The sequence below is a fragment of the Toxotes jaculatrix genome, chromosome 1, assembly GCF_017976425.1.
Source record: "Toxotes jaculatrix isolate fToxJac2 chromosome 1, fToxJac2.pri, whole genome shotgun sequence".
In the NCBI taxonomy this organism is placed as follows: domain Eukaryota; kingdom Metazoa; phylum Chordata; class Actinopteri; family Toxotidae; genus Toxotes; species Toxotes jaculatrix.
The window spans coordinates 29,781,973-29,805,570 of record NC_054394.1 but is presented as its reverse complement, the minus strand read 5'-3'; the positions used below and the strand labels follow the sequence as shown (position 1 = coordinate 29,805,570).

General features: G+C 44.1%; 1 protein-coding gene across 1 annotated transcript in view; it reads left to right on the top strand.

Moving 5' to 3' along the window:
- Positions 1–21,465, top strand: part of samd4a (sterile alpha motif domain containing 4A) — a 43,224-nt gene extending 21,759 nt beyond the window's left edge. Inside the window, exons 3-13 of the mRNA XM_041037707.1 lie at positions 2,257–2,853; positions 5,357–5,644; positions 6,962–7,071; positions 7,523–7,609; positions 8,309–8,555; positions 8,654–8,739; positions 9,178–9,296; positions 10,086–10,287; positions 11,954–12,080; positions 14,071–14,154; positions 16,255–21,465. Of these exons, the coding sequence (XP_040893641.1) occupies positions 2,257–2,853; positions 5,357–5,644; positions 6,962–7,071; positions 7,523–7,609; positions 8,309–8,555; positions 8,654–8,739; positions 9,178–9,296; positions 10,086–10,287; positions 11,954–12,080; positions 14,071–14,154; positions 16,255–16,283 (1,976 nt within the window). The 3' untranslated portion in view covers positions 16,284–21,465. The remainder of the gene's footprint in view (positions 1–2,256; positions 2,854–5,356; positions 5,645–6,961; positions 7,072–7,522; positions 7,610–8,308; positions 8,556–8,653; positions 8,740–9,177; positions 9,297–10,085; positions 10,288–11,953; positions 12,081–14,070; positions 14,155–16,254) is intronic.
- The last annotated feature ends 2,133 nt before the right edge of the window (positions 21,466–23,598 follow it).

The following is a 23,598-nucleotide window of genomic DNA, read 5'->3' as shown; positions in this document are numbered from 1 at the left end:
TTAAACATATTCATTCACAACTGACAGGTGTGTGTATGTGGTGTCCATCCAGATACGTTGTGTACTCCTGATGTTCACTGTAGCTGTAGTCAGTTGTGAGAGAATTATTATAGATGTCTGCTGATTTCTCATATCCTGCACGCTCCACCTTGAATAGGAGTTGATGGGAGAGTTCTAGGCTTTGGCGTGTGAATGTGTGGGACTGCGTAGTGGGAGGACGTGACAAGATCTGAGATAAAAGGATTTTAGATTTCTGTCTGCCGCTCACTTACAAGCTCTGTTCAATTCAGAGACATAGCAAAGGACAACAATACACAAGCAAGCCGCTTTCACAGAGCCCATAGGATCGCCATGTTCACTTTTCTACTTTATGTAAAATGAAAGCGCAGATTGTGTTTGATATGATGTGACAGTCACAGTAAACATGACGAGCTAGTATTTTGGGGAACTAGCTGCTTTTAATGGTCCCTTTTTTTGTAGCTTGCCAAGTAAATGTCAAAAAGTTGAAAACATTTTACTGTCAAAAGTAAAATGGTGATGTTTAAAAGTTGGCAGTGCACCACCGCTTCTGTCGGCTCTCTTTGAGCATTTATCAGGGTTTCTGTGTTACATCTTAATGTTTTCCAGTCATTTGGAAATAAACGAGTTTTAATCATGGAACAATTCCTGTTGGACCGAGGCTTGCCTCATTCAGAGGAATGAAGGATTACATCATCCCTGCAGCACCAGAGTGGAGTAACTCCCTGGCTCCCCTCACACACCGTGCTCCCTCCCTCCATTTATTTTCTCCCCCCCCCCTCCCCTCTCAAACTCCTTTATACTTCAGTCTTTCCCCACCTCCTCTGTCTCCTTGTTCTCTATGTCCCCTCTCAGTATAGGCTGTCTGCTGAGCTTTGGGACAGCCTGGCCTAGTTCACTCTGTCATGTCCCTTCCTGTCACCCATTCACATTAGCTGACATGGCTCTGAAGAGCATTTCTTCAAAAAAAGTGCCTGTGAACTGAAGATGAGTTGGCTTTTTTTTGCTTTTTCATCCTGTTCACAGTTTAGTATTCAGTTTCACATTGTCTGGATATAAGAATACAGTTTATAACACAATACACAAGTAGATTGATCAAATAGAATTAAACTTTAATGGCCTAACCATACATTTAACTGTATTAGTTTACACTTTCAGTTGACAATAATGTATATAATGTAATTACTGTATTTCACGGGTTTGATTTGAAATTTTGTTGAACTAACTATTGAAAAAAATGTTTTGCCGGGACACTCACATGCTGCTGAACTTCCTGTGGGCAGAAAAGAGTGGGATTGTATGAGTAAACGTGTGTGAAACTGTCGGTGCCATGCTGTGAGTAGGCTTAAACCTGAATTATTTTATCCTCCAGTCCTGGTCATCCCTCATGGGATGAAATGAATGTGAACCTTGTTTGGAAGGCTCCAGGGTCCGTGGTCTTCCATCTGCCCGATCAGAGCTGCAGCTGTCCTCTCGACAGGGCAGACAGAGCCGTACATCACCACAAAGTAGACTGTGACATTGGGATATCTTTGGACAGAAGGGCTAACAGATGTATTTTCTAGTTTCACATGTTTCATATGTCAGATTTAGAGACAAGATCCTAAGGGTTAAGAATGGCCTCGGTGGTCAGATTCACACAGAAACATCTTCCAAGCAGGAAGTGAAGCCGACCTGCGTCCCGTTGCATCCTGTCTCTATTTGTATGACTGCCCAAAGCCGTTGCCCTGACCTGTTGGTATCTATAGCCCTGGTCCAAGATGACAGGAATGGGCTCCTAACGGCCTACTGACTCGGACAACAATAGAGCTCCATGACCTCCAGGTTATGTATAGAGCTGTACAGCCACCATCAGCAGCCTACAGAGCTGGGTGTGTAGGGAAAGAACAAAATAGAAGGATGACAGTGCAACGGGCCTGACATCATCTCTGTGTCTCCTATTTTTAACCGTACATGTGTTCACTAATCCATCTTCCCAACTATCAATTAAATTCGTCTTTGCTACCACCTTGGATATCGTGCACCCAGCATTCACTGTTTTGCTGTAATCTTAGATTATGTATCCATGGATACTCTGCTCATCACTGTGGTCCAGTCCTGTCAGTCAGGAGCACCTACGATTGGCTGGCAACTTAGTGAGAGGCTAACATTTGAATTCATAGCCATACACCACCACCATACAACAGCTGTTCACTGACAGTTCTCACTGTGTTCTGTTTCTTCTGTCTCCTCTGACAGGAGTGATCAGCCAGTGGCAAGGCGAGCCTAAGGAGCGCGTCATCTCGCTTGTCCTCACCCATCTCCCACTGCTCAAACCCGGCAATGTTGAAGCTAAGGGCGAGTATATGCGCCTGCTGCCGCGCATCCTGGCCCACACTATCGAGCATGGCCATCACCTGGAGGAGTCTCGTCAGCTCCTGTCCTACGCCCTCATCCACCCTGCCACCTCCTTGGAAGACCGCGCTGCCCTGGCACTCTGGCTCAACCACCTGGAGGAAAGGGCTGCTGCCCGGGGAGACTCACTGGAAAGGCCTCCTCCTGCTGGGCCGCACCACCACCACCACCAGTCCACGCCCCCATCCACCCTCACCTCATCAGGATCCTCCTCCTCCACTAACACCTCTTCATCAGGCAACCTGTACTCCTTGCATCACCACCAGCGCTATGGCTCAGACGACCGCCTTAATGGGTGGCAGAGCTCCAGGGACTCGGGGCTGGGCGGAGGCTGGCATCAGCAGCAGCAGGGCTGTGAGAACGGGCACCTGCTTCTCTACCCATCATCCTCTGTGCCTGCAACCATAAACACGGTTGGAACTGGCGGAGGCGGTAACACCAGTAAGTGAAATCCCATCTGTCCTCTGTCCTTTGTACTGCGTTCAGCCCGTTTCTAATCGTGCAGCTTTGACAGCACACATGGTCAGCATGCATGTGTGGTTCTTTGGCAGCAGCCACACGGTGCAGCACCTGATAATGTAATGATAAGATAAAGATAAAGATAAAAATGGGATGTAAAATCGTCGTATATTACTGAAAGGAATTTTCAGAATGTGATAAAACTATTAAATTGCCTAAACTAGACATACATAATATAAAAATGTCAGAATGTGCCCTTTAAAATTTGCAAATATCAACAGAAAACCAACGGGGAAACTGAAAGTTCTGAACTGAAGAGGCCTCTTGGATGAGAGGTTAAAGTTCTTCTACAGCCAAGTCCAGTTGTGCATTTAGAGTGTATTCTGTCCCGGCGTCCTCTGTCACGCTCTGTCTTCCTGTCTGTGTTTTTATTCCATCGACTTCAGTTTAATGGAGTAAACACTGGTGTGTTTTTTACTGGAGGACCCTCTGTATCAGTTAATTACAAGAGACATAAAAGTGTACATAGTGTGTCTGGTACCATTTTCTGCTAAAGATGTGGCTAAAGTCAAACTTCTGAAGTCAAAGTGGTCAAAACTACTGCATCCTGTGAGAACGCCTCAGTGATTACAGCCACCTACTCTGACCTGACCTGATGATCGCCTCTCTGTCTGGGGTGTCCACCCGATCGCCCGCGTCCAGGCGCAGTTTCACACCAGGGTCTTTAAGCTGTACCTCATCAACAGCTCAAAGAGGATCGCTTTAATCGTCAAATAAGAGGTTATGGCTTTGCAGTAGTAAGTGTAGCATTTGGCAGCACAACAGAGACACGAAATTATTTAAATTCAGTTAAAATGCAGGATTCATTAGTATTCCATTAAAGACTCTGAAGACTCAGAGTACACTACAAACTTACCAAACACACCCTGAACACACTAAATAGGCCCAGCACAGCAAATGCACTCTGGTCAGGCAAACTGCACACTGAGCAACCCACACAGCAACTACAGAGGCTGTGTGAGGTTGAAGACAACACACAGAGAGGGCAGGGCTGTTGAAATTGAACATAACTATGGTCAGAGCAGGATATTTCCAGACAAGAATGCAAGGGCTCTGTGTTTTTTTTTTTTTTTTTCCTGGGAGATGAAAGAAACAGCTGAGGGTTTATAAATAAAGACACATTTAAAGCCCTGCTCACTGCTCCAAGAAAGATCCTCTTGTATTTTTGACTGCTAGCAGCTTCAGTCCCACACAAAAGGCCTCAGGATTTCTGATAAACTAGAGTTACCCCGGCGAGCAGCCACGGCGCTGGTGGACACAGTGAGCAGATGCAAACTGGCACTGGCACAAAAGTCAGAGGGAGATGATAAAATATGTTTGATCAGTGCTTTTGTCATCAAATCTTAATATTTAATTTCTCACCTGTCCATTCAAAATGAAAACAGTGATCAATAAACATGCAGCATTTATCCTGTTACTCAGAGTCAGCCACCAGGTCCTCAGGCCCCCCCCCCCCTCCCTACACACTGTGGTCATCCGTGTCCTGATGATGATGATGACGACCACAGGAGTATAATTGTCCAACCACATCAACCTGTGTGCTACTGATAGAACATCCTGGTGACCCCCACCTCCCCCCACCCCTCACCCATCTCTCAGCCTCAGTCCAAGCCACAGCAGGACATACCACCCATCCCTTCCCTTGTAAGGCAGCCTTTGTGGGGGACTGTATTTAGGGAAAATGGCTAATATTTAGGGACTGGAACTTGTAATGTTAGCTGGGCACCTATTTTAAACAGGGCCCATGAAGTCCTATACATAGCGCCAACAGTAAGAGGACCGCATATAGGAGGAGGAGGAGGAGAGAGACTGGAGTGTTGGCGGCAGCTTACCCTGTCAGAGTGGCGACACAAAAAGCTCTTTGGCTCTCCACCTTTTAATTTTGTTTACCTCCTTTGGCAGGAAAAATCTGTGATGCTAGAGCTGCTTGTGTTGGGTTTAAAGTATGAGCATTTCAGTTGTAACGGTAACCTTGGTGTGGCCCCAGCACGTCATCATCGTTAAGTCACGCCGAGGAGCACAGCTTTCAATTGTTAATACAGAAATGAAGTGAGAAGAGAAGCTGGAGAAACAGAGGAGAAAGGTTTATCGTACAGATTTATTTCATTGCTGACGATACCACAAAATAATTTGTAAACCATCAATGATATTTCTGCCTCATTCAGGAGGTGTTGTTTGGTGTTTAGCCTCAAGGCTGAGTATTTAAACCAACAAACAAGTGAAGGAGAGACCTGTCTCCTATCTCTCATATATGGCCTTGTCCTTTCAGCTGCCTCAGTTAATTCACAAACAAATACTGTGTTGTAATTTCCCATCTGAGCTTCATCTAGTTTAGCTCTGGAGATCTACTGTTAGACACGGGTAAAACAAAATGCAGAAGTTTGACCACTGCCCCTACCTGACCAGTCTTGGTTTGTTCTTGCAGTCCTGACGAGTGGAGGTGGCAGCCAGCAGCACAGTCCCCTGAAGCGCTCCGTGTCCCTGACGCCTCCCATGAGCGGCCCCAGCAACCAGGCCCTGGGCCACGTCTGGCTGTCCCAGGAGGACCTACGGACCGCTAGAGGTCCGGCCCCAGACCACGCACCTCTCTCACCCCAGAGCAGCATCGCGTCCTCGGGTAGTGGAGGCAGTGAGCATCTGGAGGAGGCTGGTTTAGGAGGAGGGTCCGGTCTGCATCGCAGTTCCTTTCATGAAGAGGGCAGTGGCATGAGGGGTGAGTAAGAAAGACCAGCGTGTAGTCATTTAATGGTAATTACACCAAGTACATTTGATTATTTAAGACATTTTTATATAGAAAATATAACCAACATATATTAACACAGTGGTAAGGGATTTAAAATTGTACTTTTATATCCATGTATCAATGACATTGCTTTCTAAAGGCATGTCCAGCCCAGGTTCTCTTTTTACTGTTACATGGAATCTGACATGAAACTGGTTTTTCTTGTTGTAAAGTGTTTAAAGACATTCTGGTAGAATTCATGAGAAACAGCTAACTTAGATAACCTGCCCTGAATGCAGGCGTCCCTATTAGACCTGAGTGACAACAGGGAGAGACGAGTTCAGGGGAAAAACTTTTTTTTTTTAAACTTTCTTTTATGTGTGCCTTTCAAGCATTCGGCTGGAGGCTTTGGCAAGTTGTTGATCCAGTCAGAGCAGTTTTTCAGGGGAAGCAGAGGCCAGAGCTGCTGACCCCGGTGACCTTACTCCGTGGCTATCACTGTCTACACAGGAATATAGTTTCTGTCTTTTTCTTTTACAAAGATTTTTCATGTTGTCATCCAGCTCAACAGGGAAGCAAAGCAAACATTTCTCATCAGCAGCACCAAGAGCACACACTGAAGCTTTCATTCGTCTATTTCACCTTAGAGGAGACTGTTAGACCATTTTTCAGTTGTGTGTTACTGCCAGAAAACAGTGCACTGTTACAAGTTCAAGATTTAATGTAAGATTATGTGAACACCCTGGGACAGATGTTTTTTTTTCCTGCTTTCAGTTGGTTCAGCTTGGTTTTAAACACTATCACAATATTCATTATTCAGCTAAAATCAAACAGCTGTCTAACTGCAATCAGACACTCTGCTGAAGTCTGACACATTAGGTGGGGTTGGTGGTGGAGCTGGAAGACGCTCAGTGTCCATATAGTTCCTGGTTTGCATAGTCGTACATGTCCCTGTTTCCTCTCAGAGCTTCTGCACAAAGAGAGTCCTAACATACCATTAACATATGTAAATACAGCAAACGAGAAACATAAATTCATCGTGTTTATTAGTTCTCGTCTGCGTTGCACTAAAGAGACTTTGTTGGTACTGCTGCTGTTAGCACACCAGGCTTTACTCTAAACTGCAGATCATCACAGAGATGTCTCAACAACTCGCTAACGCTCTCAGCAGTTTGAATGTTGAGTACGGACAAGTTGAGCATTAGTAAGCATTTCCAGGAAACAGTGTCTGACTAAACATGTGATCAGTAACAGCTTGATTAGCTGATCAGTTTAACAGTGTGTGTGTGTGTGCTTTCTGCCCCACAGATGTTCCCTCGTGGCTGAAGAGTCTCCGTCTCCATAAATACGCCGCTCTGTTTTCCACCATGACCTACGATGAGATGATGTCACTGACTGAGGAGCAGCTGGAGGCACAGGTTCGTGTGCAGACAGACAATCAGACACAGTCAGGTTCAGTTTTCAGCCTCAGCTGTTATAGTGTATTTTGTGTTCTGTTCACTAATAATAGTAAATTGTGACTAAACCGATTCAGTCAACATTATCAAATACGTTGGAATAAATGGTACAAGACAAATTTAGTGACTGCTGAGCTTGTACTATAAGACGCTGAAGAGTCAATTCTGAAACGGAGGATGCAGCTAATATTAACACAGCTCACCGGGAAGTTGTATACTTCCTCCAGGTGCTGCTCACTGTTTCTCTGTCTGACCTGGAATGTACTCACTGTCCTCTGTTTGAAAGAACCTTCACAGCCTGTGTTCGTACCCTGCTCATCTCTTTATCTCTAACTATTGGTGTCAGTCTTTTGGACGAGTACTTTGCCGGTCACCAAAAGGATGTCTGACACAAAACTCTTTCCACCAACAGAAAGTCACTAAAGGGGCAAGACACAAGATCGTTATCAGCATTCAGAAGCTCAAAGAGAGGCAGAACCTTCTGCGGAGCCTGGAAAAGGTCAGAGTGACTGGATACCACATCTCATTCTCCTCTTCCCTCTCATCATACTAACATTCTCTCATTTCTGCCTTCTGTGAATTTGGAAATCTTATTTGTAATTTCTTTTAATTGGTGATTGAGCCTGTGACCTCGGTGGGCACCACGGGGCGCCGCCTCTCTTCTCCACTGTGTGTGGGACAGTGTGGGAGGGGTGGCCATTCTCAGTTGGTGTTACGTATCTGAGATGGCAGCTCAGGGAACACCTAATCCAGGAAGGAGAGTTTTGGGCTCCCAATTTAAACCCGTCCTGCCTCCCCAAGCCCCTCACCCCTCCATTCAGCGTTCGAAGCAAGACAATGGCACTCAAGGGCACACTGCAGGAGGGACTTCTTGGGCCGGCTAAATTCAGGCTTAACCTTTTCACCAACGCTTCATTTTAAAATTTGTTACCGCTGCATTTGTAGGGCGAGGGAAACAAGACACCTGTTGCTTGGTATTTTGGGTTTACACAGACTCATGTACGCCGCTGCTCTGTGATGGGTGGGTGGGGGGTTGGGGGGAGGCTGATATGATACACGTGGACACAAGTAGTGAAGGAAAACCAGACTTGTGTGATTACATGTAAATTATTGTGGGAGAGTAAAAGCTCCTACTGTTTCTAATCTTTCTGATCTGCTCCCCCTTCTACCTTTCCCTCCCATCATTTACCGTCACCAGGACGTGTTAGAGGGCAGTAATCTGCGTGCTCCGCTGCAGGAGCTCCACCAAATGATCATGACGCCTATCAAGGCTTTCAGTGGAGGTGAGGAGGCCTCCCTGCAGCGCCCCCTCCTGAGCCCTGAGGGCAAGAGCGCTGCACCTGGCTCCCACCTGTCCGGGGGAGGCGGAGGGGAAGCTGAGTCTGGAACCAGCGTCATCGCAGAGGGGGATCTACCTGGCCAGTTCACTCGCGTCATGGGCAAAGGTGAGCTGCAAGCATCAGTACTCATTTGAGATTGTTTCCATGGACTGAGAAAGGTTTTTGTTTTAATGTCTTCTTTTCCGTTTCTGTCCCGTCGTCAGTTTGTACCCAGCTACTGGTGTCAAGGTCAGACGAAGACAACATCAGCTCCTACCTACAACTCATCGACAAGTGCCTTATCCACGAGGTATTTCAATATACACTTGTAGACAGTATGATAAGAAATGACAGTTAGCTTAAAATTGGTCATATGACGTATATTGTTTCATAAAAGTTTCATAAAATAAAAATAAAAATCATGAAAGATCTTTGAGGGTAAATTCAGTGAATTCATAATAATTCCTCATACATTTACGGCTGTGTTCATCATCTCATCCAGACCACTCTGTCTCTATGAAACTCTTGAGCTAGAGATAAATGTCAGTGTCATTATGTTGCAGTATAACTGAGCAGTATTATGCTTTAGATTTTCTCTTTTACTCTAATGTAAATCACAGTTTGGAGTGATGGAGTCATTTGTTTGCGACACAATGCACCTGAAAATCCTGAGCCGTGCGGTCCACCGGTCATGCTTCATTTCATCCCCGATTCATACTCCCTGTTCTCCCCTTCCCCTCCCTGTCAGTCCTTCACTGAGACGCAGAAGAAGAGGCTGTTGTCATGGAAACAACAGGTTCAGAGGCTGTTCCGGTCCATTCCCAGGAAAACCCTCCTTGACATAGCAGGGTACCGACCGCAGAGGAGGTATTTTTTTTTTTTTTTTTTTACTTGTGTGTCACAAAAAACACTTGAAAAAATCAAAGTAACTTTAACTTTAATAAAACAACCAGAAAAATTAAGGTTGTAAGGAAAAAAACTACAGATTTGTGGCTGTAAATGATCAAATGAAAGGGAAATGTTCAGGGGATCAAGATGCAGAGCTCCTTACTCACAGAACTCAAAACAGATCATGACTGAGATCATTTTAAACCCAAACTACAACAGTTTTTAAAGAGGGATCAGTCATTTAGTCATGAATGATCCTCTGGTATTTTGATAAATGTTGCAAATATGCCAGTTTTCATGAAGATCCTCCTAATTTTCTCTGTGGACATGATGTGTACCAATGCAGAGAAACAGGTAAGTCAGTTAGAAAAGGATTTAATCCTTAGTTTCAGACAGAGCATTTCCTTTGTATTCATTAGCAGTGGCGTGTTTTTTTCCCCCATGATTAAAGTATCACCTCTGTTAGAGAATAAAGGTACATTCTAATGAACAGGATAATTAAATCTTTTTTAATTATTATTAACACAAATTCAACTGCTTCAGAACATTTGTGCCCAGCATCACAGCTTCATCAATGCAGAGGAAAAATTGCTGTTATGATGAGTTCTGTGTAAAAGAGTTTGCTGTTATTAAAATGGCTAAAATGGCTCTTATCATGTTAGCTTCACTGTTCAGCTCTTTATTTGTAAACCTTAGTTATCTACAAATAACGACGGTAAATCATTTGCTTGCCTGTTTCTGACTTTTTGTCTCGTCCTGCTGCTGCAGCCGTTTTGGCCAGTCCAACTCTCTCCCCACCTCTGGCTGTGTTGGGGGCAGCGTGTCGGCCAGGAGGAGCCTTCGCCAGTTCCAGATGCCCTCCAGGAGCTTGCCAGGTGCCAGGCTGGGCCTGTTGGGAAGCGGGGGGCTGCTGGGACCCACACCTCGCAGCTCCAGCAGCACACCCACTGGTCCCAAGCAGGGGAGACAGGTGAGTCAAACCAGCAAGGACATTCTAAGGAAAGAGGAAATAAAGAGAAAGAGCAGAATGAGAAAAAAAAACCATCACATCACAGTTTCCCAGAGCTCAAAGTGACATCTTCAAATAGTATTTTCCTTCAGAATAATTTTTATTATTATTACTTAGAATCTAGCATCAGTGGAGCTGGTCAGAGAAATGAGATGAGGATGGATAGTTCAGAGTATTTCCTGTGAAGTTATGTCCTCTCATAGAGAAAAGCTCGAGCTGAATTCATGCTCTTCTCCGATGTGTAGGTAGTGACTGTGATGCTGAATGGCAGCGGTGTTCCTGACTGTACAAAGGAACATTTTGAAATGTGAAATAATACATTCCAGGATGTTTACAATGACCTGAGCAGCAGAATTCCTTCTTGAGCACGTATTCTTCCTGAAATAGGTTTTTTATTCCATGACAAAAAAAAATGCGGGGTGAGGAAGAGGAGCAGTGGCGGTGTTTGGCGAATGAGGTGAGGTGAATGGAACTCGTAGGCAGGTCACCCCACATACCAGAGGCCCTGCGTCAGTGCCGAACACTGAAACAGGAGGAGCTGTGGAGCTGTTTCAGGCCCATCCTGGCACACTTTGGTCTGGGCTGACCCAGTTCATAGTAAAACTCTCTCTCTCTCTCTCTTTCTCTCTCTCTCTCTCTCTCCCCCCTCTCTCTCTCTCTCTTATCCTTTACAATGGGAGGAAATACCTCAGTTCCTCCTCGTCACGCTGGATCTTCTTGTGTGGGACTGTAGTGTGGATGTGCAGGGAGAGAGAAGGAGAAGGAGGGTGGGAGGGAAATATGTGAGTCATAGTTTGGGAGAGGTAGCTGTGGTGTTGGAGGAGGAGGGGCAATGAGAGAGAGAGAGAGAGAGTTTATATGAGTATGTATGAGAGAGAGAGTGAGAGAGCCAGTCAGAGGCAGTGAGAACAGTGCACAGGCATTTCCTGTTTTTCCCTGACCCACGGCACTGGAGAGCCGCGAGGGGGGGTTGCAGAGGGAGACAGGGGAGGGGAGGGGCATGTGGTGTTGGTGTTGGGGGTATAATAGGCAGGTTACAGTGAGGAATTCATGTGGTGAACGTCTCAGACTGTCATTAGGTGTGGGCCAGACATCCAGACAGGAGCGTGGGGGGTGAAACTGTTGAAGCCGTGGCCTTGATCTTACACCCGACTGCTTCTTTAAATCCATTTCACTTCATAACCTTCATGATCAGAGAAAGTTTGATCAGTGTTTGATCAGTGAAAATCAGAGATTTAGTGAATGAAAGCATTTACTCTGTGTTTAACTTTCTTTCCCACAAGCGACATTCAGCATTTGCCGTACACCCTAGAAAGTCATTACATTTTCATTTTGCTTGATCTAGTCAATTATTATAATATTAATATTATAATCATGTGGTTTTTATTTTCCAATACAGAATTAGTCAAGAGTTCAGACAAAACTTACATTAAAAAGTGATTTAATTTTAGTTTTTGTGAATAAAACTTCACAAAAACTGTTGAGCAGATTGTCTCAGAATTTGACGGCTGGCAGGAGATGAGACAGGTGCTGGTTCTGATCTCTGCCACTAGACAAGATGAAGTTACTGATGTTGCCGTGGTGTTAATGAAGGAGTTTTAATGTTCTGGTCAAATGTTCTCCTCAGGGTCTGTGGTTCGCCAACCCTGGAGGAAGCAACAGCATGCCCAGCCGGACCCACAGCTCCGTGCAGAGGACCCGCTCCCTTCCGGTTCACACCACGCCACAAACCATGGTCATGTTCCAACAAGCTGGTGAGAAAGGCCACACACACACACACACACACACACTCTGGCAGTGATATGACAGGTGTAGCTGATGTCTGTAACTTTTTTTTGTTTCCGCCTTCAACCGTTTTTTTTAATACTTTTTAGACTTTGTATATGGTGTTTAGTCTCACCTTGTCTCAAACACACAAACCTCACCACGGCCAGACTGTTGTGTTGGGATGAATGTGTCAAATAACAAGTGTTCCTATGGAACTGTTTTTATTTTGACAATGTTCATCCTTAAAAAGAAACTTAATCTGAAGGGCAGAACATTGACTCTTATCACTGTTCATTTTCTTTGTTATCAGGGCGAAAACCCCATGTTAGCTCATATTGTTTGGTATTGTTTCTTCCAGAACACACTCAGAATAACTGCCGTGGTCACATTAAATATATTTAATGTTGTTTTTGTTCATCTGCTCTTATATAAAGGCATTCTAAGTGCTCCTTGTAATTGGGGGGATTCTTTTTGTAATTAATGAAAGAGCTGACTTTGTGAATTTCTGACATGAGCTGCCTCTTTGCCCCCCCCCTGGAACCCTCCTGTCCCTGACAGTCCCCTCACACAGTGTCCACGCAGGCTTGGGTCATGGTAACCATTGACAAAAGCTAGAGTGACCTGTAGTAGCCTCTGCTGACTGGACTTTGTCCCACAGGAACAGTGGACAGTAATAGGACAAGCGAGGACTTCCTCTGCTCTGCCACACACGCACACACACACAAACACACACACACAAGCACACACCACAAGTGTCTCTTTTTAGAATGAAGAGGAAAAACAAATTTAAAAAAAGCAGGAGAGAGGAGGGAAGTTAGGTGGAGGGAGAGAGGAGGCTGAATGTGAGAGAGGAAGAGATGGAGGCAGGGAGGGAGGAAAGAGTCAGAGGAGGCTCACAATGAGGCTCTTTGTGCAGGAGGACGGGGCTCCCTGGCCCACTTTCCTTCCCTTCCTCCTCTTCCTGATTCACTCTCTTTCTTAACTTTCCCATCTCTCTCTCTCTCTTTCCCTATGTGCCTTCATCTCTCTCTCCCATCCCTCCATCTCTCCCTCTTTGACAACTCTGCAGAGTCATGCACACATAGCACTCACCCTCAAGGGTAGCTAGAGCTGGGTCTCGGCCAGAGTTACTGATTTGAATGGCGAGACATTGTCCACCCCCCCCCCCCCCCCCCCCCCCCACCACGCTCTGTCTCTCTGCCAGCCAGTGGATAAAGACACTTATTAAGTGAGACACAGTACAGAAAATTTGGGGGGGGGGGGTTGAAGACTGTGTGTCCATCCAGTTTTTTTCAGTGTGTGTTTGTGTCATTCTAAGTCTGTGTGTTTGGGGGTTGGGGGGGTGGGGGGGGGGGGGTCTATAAATAGCCTGCTGTGGACTACTGGGCCTAACTCAGCTTTTCTCTCTGGCCACAAGGGATTTTCACCGCCCAGCCTGTGTTGAAGACTCAGCTAGGGGCTAAATGGCTGGATAGGGTTGCCGGGCTGTACTGTGGCCCAAATATAGCCCCCCCCCCCCCCCAATGACACAAACACACAGACACACACACACTCACTCCTCCCCTCTAGCCTCAACCTTTCCATCTACAAAACAGACTCATCCTGCTCACAGTCGAAGCCAAGATATCCAACGGCAGACCTGCAGAAAGTTTGACACAAAGGAGAAAGGTCATGTGTACAGTTTAATTTATGTGATGAGCATTCATTACATTAACATACATTTAACATTATTATAGTCTTGGCTCTAGTCAGAAACTCTGAAGTGATTAAGTATAGAAACAGGAAAGAAAATAGCAAACACAAGCAGAAGAGAAAAAACATCGACTGTTTTAAATACGGTCAGAAATCGTAGAAAATAATTAGTAATGGGATTAATTTGCTGAACCTGAACCTGAATCATGAGGACGTTTTGTCCACATTATGTGTTTGTGTTGTTGTCACTGATCCTGATGTTGCTTCAAATGTGTTCCTGTACAGATCTCCAGTTACCAGTGACAGAGCCGGACATCAACAATCGCCTTGAGTCTCTGTGTCTGAGTATGACAGAGCACGCATTGGGAGGTAACACACACTTTTTAATGCATCCTAAATATTAAACCATGACATTAATACATGAGTTTAATACAGCTGTTCTGGAGATGTAAGGTTTCCCTCCTGTCAGTGTCTCTCTCACTCCCTCAGACTTCAGTCATAAGAGCTTCTGTTAAGTCCAGCAGTCTGACTCACCGGGACTTCTGTGTTATGTTTAAAGCCAAAAACAGAGTCCAAAGTGTCCAGAAGTCTTATCAGTCCATCGTTCACTGAGTCATTTTCAGGCTGGGTCACTTTAGTTGATCTTAACGCTGATCTTCAGGCTGACTGGCCCATTCAAACCCCGAGTCAATTATCCTGTTGTGTGAACAGATTAAAGTCTGGAGGTCCAGGCCCATCGATAACTCCAGTCTACTTGGAGCACTGCAACGGTTTTTCAGATGTGCATGATTTTGTTGGTCCAGTCTGGCCAAGCACGTCAGAAACCTGCCAAGTTTGAAATCTGACAGCTATTCTGAGTTCAGCTCAGGAGGGAAATAAAAGGGGAAGAGTCAGAGGAGAAAAGTTATTGACATCATCAGATATGATGCTGCTGTACGACCTTATTTGTAGGATTACATCATATTTAAAACGCAGACACTTATACATGGAAATCTCATGCTGAGTTTTTCATCCACGTTATCCTCTAACAATGCGACATCAAAGTAAACTAAGTTGAAGCTGGGACTCAGCACAGCTGTCTGCTGCATTCACAATGTGACCTCCCATCACCGCGTTTGTGAGGCCTCGTTATGGTCCTGCTGCTACAGGTGCATGTTCATGAGGACAGGGGACAGTCTGGTGTTCAGACGGAGACTTCAAATATAAAAATACTATTTTTTTGTCTTAGTTTTTCATCCAAGCCAATATCCTAAACCTTTCTGAATTTTGAAATGATGTGCTGCCTTTGAGGGGGTCTCACACATCTTATAAGCTGACTCCATCACATAAACCAGACAAGCCCACTACAGAAACAATGGACTTGGTCTGGTTATAGCAATTGTGAAAGTGAAAGACTTTAAGTCTATCACGTCGGTCATTGGCTGACCTGGGCTGTGCTGAACGTTCCCATGTACAGTGAATTTTAGTCTGGGTTAAAGTCGGTGCCAACTCCCCCCAATCCGAAAACTCCTGAGGTGAAGACAGTGGGCCTCAGTGCTCGGCACAGAGCAGTGGACAAGTGCTGCTTTGTGTGTGTGTGTGTGTGTGTGTGTGTGTGTCAGGAGTAGGCTGTGTTTTACATGTAGAGCAGAACTGGGCAGCAGAACAAAGGAGTGTGTTTAACTTCAGAAACTCCTTCGTAATCAGAGTTCTGCCTTTTTCTAGTCTCTTGCACCCAGACATCAGGCTGGCTGTGGTTGGTAACTGAATCCAAACCAGCACCAGGAATGTACCCAGAACACCACCCAGAGCTGGTGACTGATCCACAGTGAATCCAGCTGCTTGGCTATAAAATACTGTTTCTAATGTCACTTACATTCAGCTGCTCTTATTTACTCACTATAGTAGATCATATTCTGTGCTTTGCTGCGTTATTCAACAGCAGCTCACAGTGGCATGAACCTGCCCTTTCAGTATCATAATGGAGGCTTTATTTTTGTGTAATAAAAATGTCCGCCAGTGCGAAGCCTGATAACATTTTCCTCTTCAGGCCACACCAGAGCCAACAGCTGTCAGACTGTTGTTTTTCTCTGAAAGGCTGTATCAGTGTTTTGACAGATGTGCTGTTCTCTCACCGTGACAGTGTGGGCCCTGGCCCCTCACTGTTCACGGCTTGTGGCACAGTAGGATCACCACGAGCCTTCAAATCAGATGAATTTTTAGTCAGACAGTTGTACAGTAAACACTCTGCTGTCCAAAATGATGTGTCACGGTTAGGAGGAACGTCGAGTCATTGCTGTTTATGGTTTAAATAGAAATAGAAGAATATACACTCAGAGCCCAGTTAGGCTCTCAGTGTAGTTAGAAAGCCAGCGCAGGGTAATCTGAAGCATCTGTTTGTCTCTTTATGTCCATTTGTAAAATGGACATAAAGTTTGTTTTTACAGAGTTAAACCCTAATGCCACTTCTTCTCTCCGTCCCCTCTTTAGACGGTGCCGACCGCACGTCAACAATATGAAATGAGGACTTGAGTGAGAGCAGCAGGACAGCGCAGGTTCACGAGGCTCTCTCACCATAAGTCACCTCGAGGTCACCAGCCCTCCCGTCCCCTCTCCCTGTAGCCAATGGTAGAGCTCAACCAAAGGACCGGGCGGGATCCAAGAAACACAAGACAGCCGATCATCCAACGGCTAACACAAGCTATCACATTGGCACCGTCCATTGGGTCGGAAAAACACACTTCCTGCTCCGCCAGCATGCTCACGGTCACCTGCGTCTGGGTGAGGAGAGAGAAAAGCATTAGACATGGCCTGGACAGTGTGTGAACAGCGCCCCCCCCTCTCCCCCTCACCCCCCGGGGAGTCCAGAAGCAGTGCTGCAGTCCAGTCAGCTCCAGCAGAAGGGAGACGCTGGCCTGTGGATCAGGGCCCAGTGGGACTGAGGCCCCTTCCCTCTCCGACACCTTCTGGTCCCTGCACACTGACCACAGCTCGTGGCACCCTTCATATCCATAAGAGTACCTCAGACCCAAAAACAAGACGAGACAAGCAGAGCTACAACGACGCAGGAGGAAGTCTGGGATTTCCTGGACTGTTGTCAGTGAGGACAGAGTGTCCAGGATTGGAGCTTGGGAAGGCCTCTCGCTCAGTACTGGGTGGCAAAATATCATTTATTTGTGTTGTATGTATTTATTGTTTACATAATGATGCTACTTTCAAAGGGTACAGACACATGTATGAATTTCAGGTATGAATTGTGTGATATTCTGTAAAGCCTCTGGCTCTGCACCACCTTTACGTCCCATGAGTAGCCGTCACGCTAGTTTACAACCAACCTGCTTATTCTTTATTTTATCAGCCAACAACAGAGACGCGTTGGCTCGAAGATTTACCAAAAGAAAGGAGGGAGGAGGATGAGGGAGAGAGAAGGAGGTAGAGCAGCTGTGTGAAGAGGGATGAGAGGAAGAAGGTGAGGCGGAGAAAGACACAGAAAGTAGAAGAAGGAGGAATCAAGCTGAGGTGATACTGGAAAGGGAAGCGGATGTTTAAAGGAGAAGGACATCAGAGGCAGGACCTTTGATCGGCTGAGGGTGACGGAGGAAGAAGATGTCATGTCCAGTCAGTCTGTTCATGAGAGTGAGTGGAGGAGGGGGAGGGCGCTGGTCAGTTACACATTGTTTATCCACAGCATGTACTGTATGAACTCTTTGAATTCAGAGCCTTTGTAGGCACAACACACGAAAACGTAGGTTTTTGTACACGTAAATGGGAGATGAATACGGCTGTGTCGTCAGTGGCATCTGTCTGCATGTTCAGATACCGGGCTCAGTTATTTTTCTAAAGCAGGGTGATGTGCTTAAGCTGCATGTTACAACTAAATATCTTTCTCAATGGGAAGGAAGATTGTGAAATGTGTAAAGCAGAAAAAAAAACAAAACAAAACAAAAACAGGAGGTCGATTTGGTTTCCACGCTGACCGCGTTGCTGAGATGATTGCAACATTGGAGAAATCACACACTGTCAATCCATGAAGGGTAGTTTTCCCAGAGATTGTCTCGTTAGTGCTTACCTCCACCTTCTGGCCAAACACAGTCATGGCGACGCAGACGCTGAAGGCCGTGGACACGCAGGCACTGTGGGGGAAAATCAGGGCTGCAGTGTAACATGGTCTTCTGTCTGCTCTGCCGGCGCAGGCCTACATGGAATATATTTTCTTTTCTTTCTTTTTTTTTTTAAATTCTGAATCTCATGGTTATTCTGTGTCTTAATATTTATCCTCAGTTTATTGTGTATGGAAAACAGACTTTATATAAGAACAGGTTTATATGGAAATAAGCTGGTTAGGAAACTCCCTCCTGTGCCGCTTTCAGAGTCCTGACCCTGCGTGGTCGTCAGCGGGGCTCATTGATTATTATTGTTTAGTTTGTTCTTTAGTTTGTTGGAATTCTATAGTACTTCCTTTAGTATCCTGCACTTGATATGATAATGTGATACACTAAAATCCAAATGTTCAAGGCTCGAGCAACAGTTTTGTGCTTTGGAGCCGAATGAAACGGAGCAGATTGAAGAGATGAGATCGACACTCACTCTCCACTGCAGAGCTACAGTCTCAGTGGACAGAAGAGACACAAGTCAAGCGGCAGAGACGAAAAGCTCTCGCTGACAAAATAATTTCTGTTTGTCTGATGGTGGATGTTATTTCAGCCTGAACTGACACAGTTAAAGGACCATTTCAGAGTTTGTGCATGTTTTAGCCCTTTTACTTTGACTCTACATTACTGACAACTATTTTAGACTTTCTCATTAACCCAAGTTTCCATTCACTCTAATATGGTATTAAAATTAATTTGTATAGTCGTGACACTTTCCTAACAAAGTTCAAATCACACACGTGTCAGCATCTTGTGCAGACCAGGGCTGCAGCTTACGATTCTCATCATCGATTAATCAGCTGATTATTTTCTCAGTTAATGGTTTAGTATATGAAATATTTCAAATAGTGAAAATGGCATTCACAGTTTCTCAGAGCCCAATATGATGTTTTCAGTTCAGCTTTAGCCTGTTTTATCCAACCAACAGTCCAGATAGAGTCAGTTTATCCATATACCTGCTGATTCATTTTCTTTTTTTTATTCGTAGAGCTCTGCACCTCCTCCGACGAGTTTCAGGTCTACACAACCTCTGTCTCATACTATAATAGAAACCACTGGCTATCTACAAGTCTGGGAAAATGTAATATAGAAATCTAAAACACTACAGTGCACTTTAAAAACAGCCAGCAGCGATTCATTCAGCGTGTGACCTGGATTAAAGGAGCTAAAACATGCAGAAACACAGTCATGGTGCCTGTCTGGAGCAAACAGTCCACACACACACACACACACACACACACCACAGGAGAAGAGTGTGTGTTGTAGTTTTGCCGTCGTGACATGTCACGTGATGTGTTTTCTGCTCTCGTGCTTTGAGTGTGTAAGAGCCGATCAGACGTCACGTGTAGGTTTGTGAACGAAGATTCCACCAAAGCACGAATGTGACATGAACCCATTTGAATCCTGAATGGGGGAAAACTGATGTTACACCTCTAACATCGTCTTTTTTTTTTCTGATGCTCCTGCGTCAGGATCTCATCGTGTTCAGACTCTTTGAGTGTCACTGCCATATGAATCAGTACTTAAAGTAGATACAATTATTTATTCTTTTTTTTTTCATAATTTTTTGCAGAGGTGATACTTTTACTCATTTAGGTGTATTATTATTTAAAGTACCATATGTATTAACATGTTATGGCTGGTGACCATACGTACATCTCAAATATTAACATAGTTATTGTTGACTTTGACTATTTCCTTTTATTTGTTGTTGCTGTTGTTGAACTATAATCTCGTTTGTATCGATCAGTGTCACGTTGAGATGTTTCCTGTGACGTTTCGGTGTCGGAGCGCAGCGGGAAGCAAACGAAACAGCGATGGTGTTGTTTTGGCAGGCCAGGAAGTAGACTGGTCCGCTCCGGGCTTCCCTGTCATCGGGATAGGAATAGGATATAGGAGATCTAGGAGATCTGGAGTCTGAACCTGGTGCTGTGGTTTATGGTTCTGAGTGGGAGAAGTTTCTGTTACTTTAAGCGGTAACGGCGGCATTATTCTGTATTTTTCTTATTGTGGACGGATTCCATGAAAAAGCCAAGCACCGCAACGTGTTGGTCCATGTCTCAGAACGTTCTGAACTGCAGGAAGTTCTTTCCTGTCACTGGTTCTCATTTTTCATTAAGATGTCAAAAAATTTTACTTTCAAATTTTCAGTAATTATCAAACAAACATGGAATAGTGTATGTTTCTGTTGGGGACTATTTTCAGCAGCGGATTAATCCACATTTGGTGCTCTAGGGAGTATTTCTAACACCAGGATGGTGTGTGTGTGTGTGTGTGTGTGTGAGACCGAGTAACTACACACACACATACGCACACACAGCACTGAGGATCGAGTCATTGTTGGTTTTGGTCTTTTCATGGGATTTTTTGTCTGTATAAGGAAAAGTGGAGGATTTGACCCGACATAGCCTGTAAATGTTTTACATCGCACGTTAAGATGATCAAGCTGCACTCAGTAATATAACACAAGGGATTAGTGAAGCTGTAGAATTGTTATTCACTTTAATTCACTTTGCCATTTTTGAGTTAAAAACATGTTTATACACAGTTCAGGAGATTTTATTCCCATTGTGCATAAAAACACTAATTCTTTAATTCTCATCTGCGCCTCATTTGACAGAAATACTGACAGACAGTGTTTAAGTAACCTGAGTTAATGTGATTTTTCTAGGTGATAAAACAGAGTAAACTTACATGTTTTGTACGTTGACTAGAAATCAGCACCACAGGCCTCCAGTTTCTGCTCCACCCTGGTTTCCTGCAGCATCTCTGGGTCAGGGAGACGCCTGTGTGGGCTCAGAACATGGAGCCTGTGACGGGACAGTGGAGGGTTTCAGCTCTGAGGTCCGGATCATTTTACACATCTCCTCAAACCAAATGCTTTGTTTTTATTTTTTCTAAACGCGTATCGGCTCTGTGGGTGTCCAGGAACGCTTCTAACGCTGTGCTCGCTGCAGTATTAACAGTTAGATTACGCCTTGATATTCCAAAAAAAAAAAAAACATTTAATGTACTTTAAGTCAAGACATATATGATGTTTTGTATCCTTTATTTTTGTCATAGATTCTGCAGTTTATTCAGTTTATGTCAGTATGGGATGCCAAGACTTTTTTTGTTGTTGTTGTTGTTTTTTTGTTTTTGTTTTTTGTAAATTCAGCAGCATCCATTCTGTAACGAAGTGTTACCGCTTGACTGTGCGTCTTTTACTTCATTTAGTTTTATTTTATCAAAGAGCCGATGTCCTGTATTGACTGCAGGCTTACGTATATATTTGACAAAAGAATATTGTATGTTTAATAATAAAAAAACACAAAAAAGACAAAAAATTGAAGAAAACGCAGAAAAAAGGAAAAGGAGGAAATTGAAAAAAGTGTAATTTATATTTTAAAACTGCATGCACAAGGCTGGGAAAGTCATATTTAGAATAACAAATGGCAGTGCCTTTTTTGTACTCGAGACATTTACCCCAAATGTAAATGGTTTTATATGGACTTTAAAAACTGTAATGAAACTAGCGACAGCGGAGTCGGGTCACGTTCACACTGCAGCCAAACCACTGATGCTGCTTGTGCGTCAGCCTCCTCAGAGCTCACCACTGTGTGTGGAGATGGTTGTATTGTATTGTATTTTGGAGCGATTCACTGAAATTGGCCTCAGCTTTAATAAAAATCTGGATCATCCTTTGTTTAAATTACCAATTCTCCAAATCCTGAGGAGACGATGCCAGCGCGTCTCAGTGCTCGTCTCAGTGCTCACTTCATGAGAAGCGATGCACTCATGTCAAAAATACTAACTTTATACTTATTGTTCAGAAGTGATTGAAGGGTGGACAAGTTGGAGGATGTCTTCAAAGTTAAAGGCTCACAGTCTGATTTCAGTGACTTTTAAAATAAACTGATGTGTTTTGAGCCGTTAAACCTTCACTAATCGAATCAGCTTCATGTGTCACGTTCGTGTCTGTGCTGCTTTTGAAAAACTAAGCGACTGATTTAATGAAAAGACAAACTTAAATCTGAGTTGAACCTCGAAGCGTGCAGTGTGAACGTGGTCTGCGGCGGTGAGCTCGACGACCGCCCCTGTTGTTTCTCTACTCTGTAGGTACTTCTTAATGCTGATATGAAGTTATGAATTATTCTGGTCTGTACAACAAAAAAAAAAAAAATGTGTGGATGAGTGTGTGACAGTGAGAATGTGTGTGTCTGTGCGCTTGTGTGTTTGTGGAAATACATTCAAGTGTTTTTCAATGTGTCTTGCTGTAATTTTGTCGCAACAAACCAGAATGCTGTGACTTGGCATGCCCCGTTATACATAAAAAACAAAAGAAAAAAAAACGTAGCTCCTCCTGTGTGTCTGTGTGTGTGTGACTCAGCTTCAGTGGAACAGGGCTCAGGTGGATTTTGAACAAAAGGTCTTAACAAATTAAATGTAACGCCTAAATTCAGCTGTTTGTTTCAGAGTATTATGGGAAACAGATACTGAGTCTAACGTCTTATCTCTAAAAGAAAAAAAAAAAACAGTTTTAACCATTTTAAACAAATCAGCAAAAATCTTTCATCCAAAACTTTTCAACTCACAGGTTCGTCCTTGAACAGCTTCCAACTCTGAGAGCAGAATTACGTAGCTCGAGCTCAGTCCGAGGGGTTAAAGGTCACGATCCAGAGTCTGAAGTCAGTCAGAAATGAGCTGCATAAACAGAAAACACAACCAAAGAGTTTTCTACTGTGAAACTACTCATGGTCACAAAAGCAGTTTTTATTCTCTTGTTCTTTATGTAACTGTTGATATAAAATGAGCACAAATTCAAATTCAGTCGCATGTTGAGTTTTCTCCTGCAGAGCTGCGACTGAAGGCGAGACACAGCTGCTGTTTTTACAGGAGCGAAGGTTTGAGGGCATCCGTTTCTGCCAAAGGGTTTGTTGGTTTCACCACTAGAGGGCGCCAGTGTTTCAAAGTTTTGAACTTTGAATTTATTTATTTATTAAATTGAAGAAAAAACTATTTTGTTGATGAAGATTTTGGTTGTCGGCAGCGTTTGGTTGGTTGGGGCGACTCTTTACATGTGAATGAATGAATTTTCTTGTTAAAGCTGCAGTTTGTGACTTTTCACAGGTTCAAACAGTAGTTTGCAGTTTACACGACGCAGCCTGTAGGTCAGTGTTTGTGAAGCCGTCTCACCTGGTTGAATGTCATCACCTGACCAGGTGACGTAAGTAAAAATGATTTACTAACTGTTTCTGCAGGATTCATCACTTTTGAAGATGTTTAATGCCACATAGAATTCAGCTTCCTGTTTTACGTTTATGTGTGAAATATAATGGAGAACCAGTAAAGCAGCATACAACAATATCCGCTAATGATAAAAACAATCAAATGAATGTGACCTGAAACCAAACAAACAACGGAAAATGGATAAATTGATTAACTAATTAAAAATGATTTATTCCTTTAAGACACATTAAAGTTTATGCTAAAGTCTTCACTAACAGCCTCCTGCACAGGAATACTACTCTTGGTTTATAGGCATCATGTTTCCCTACAGCCCAGAATCAGATGCAAAGATATTTTATAATTAACACGAGACTTTAACTATTAAATTAAAGCCTTGATCAGGCCTTTTGAAAGGGAACTGAATTCTGTGCTTTGTGTCCAGATACTCTGTGCTTTGTTGAACCAGGTGGAAACT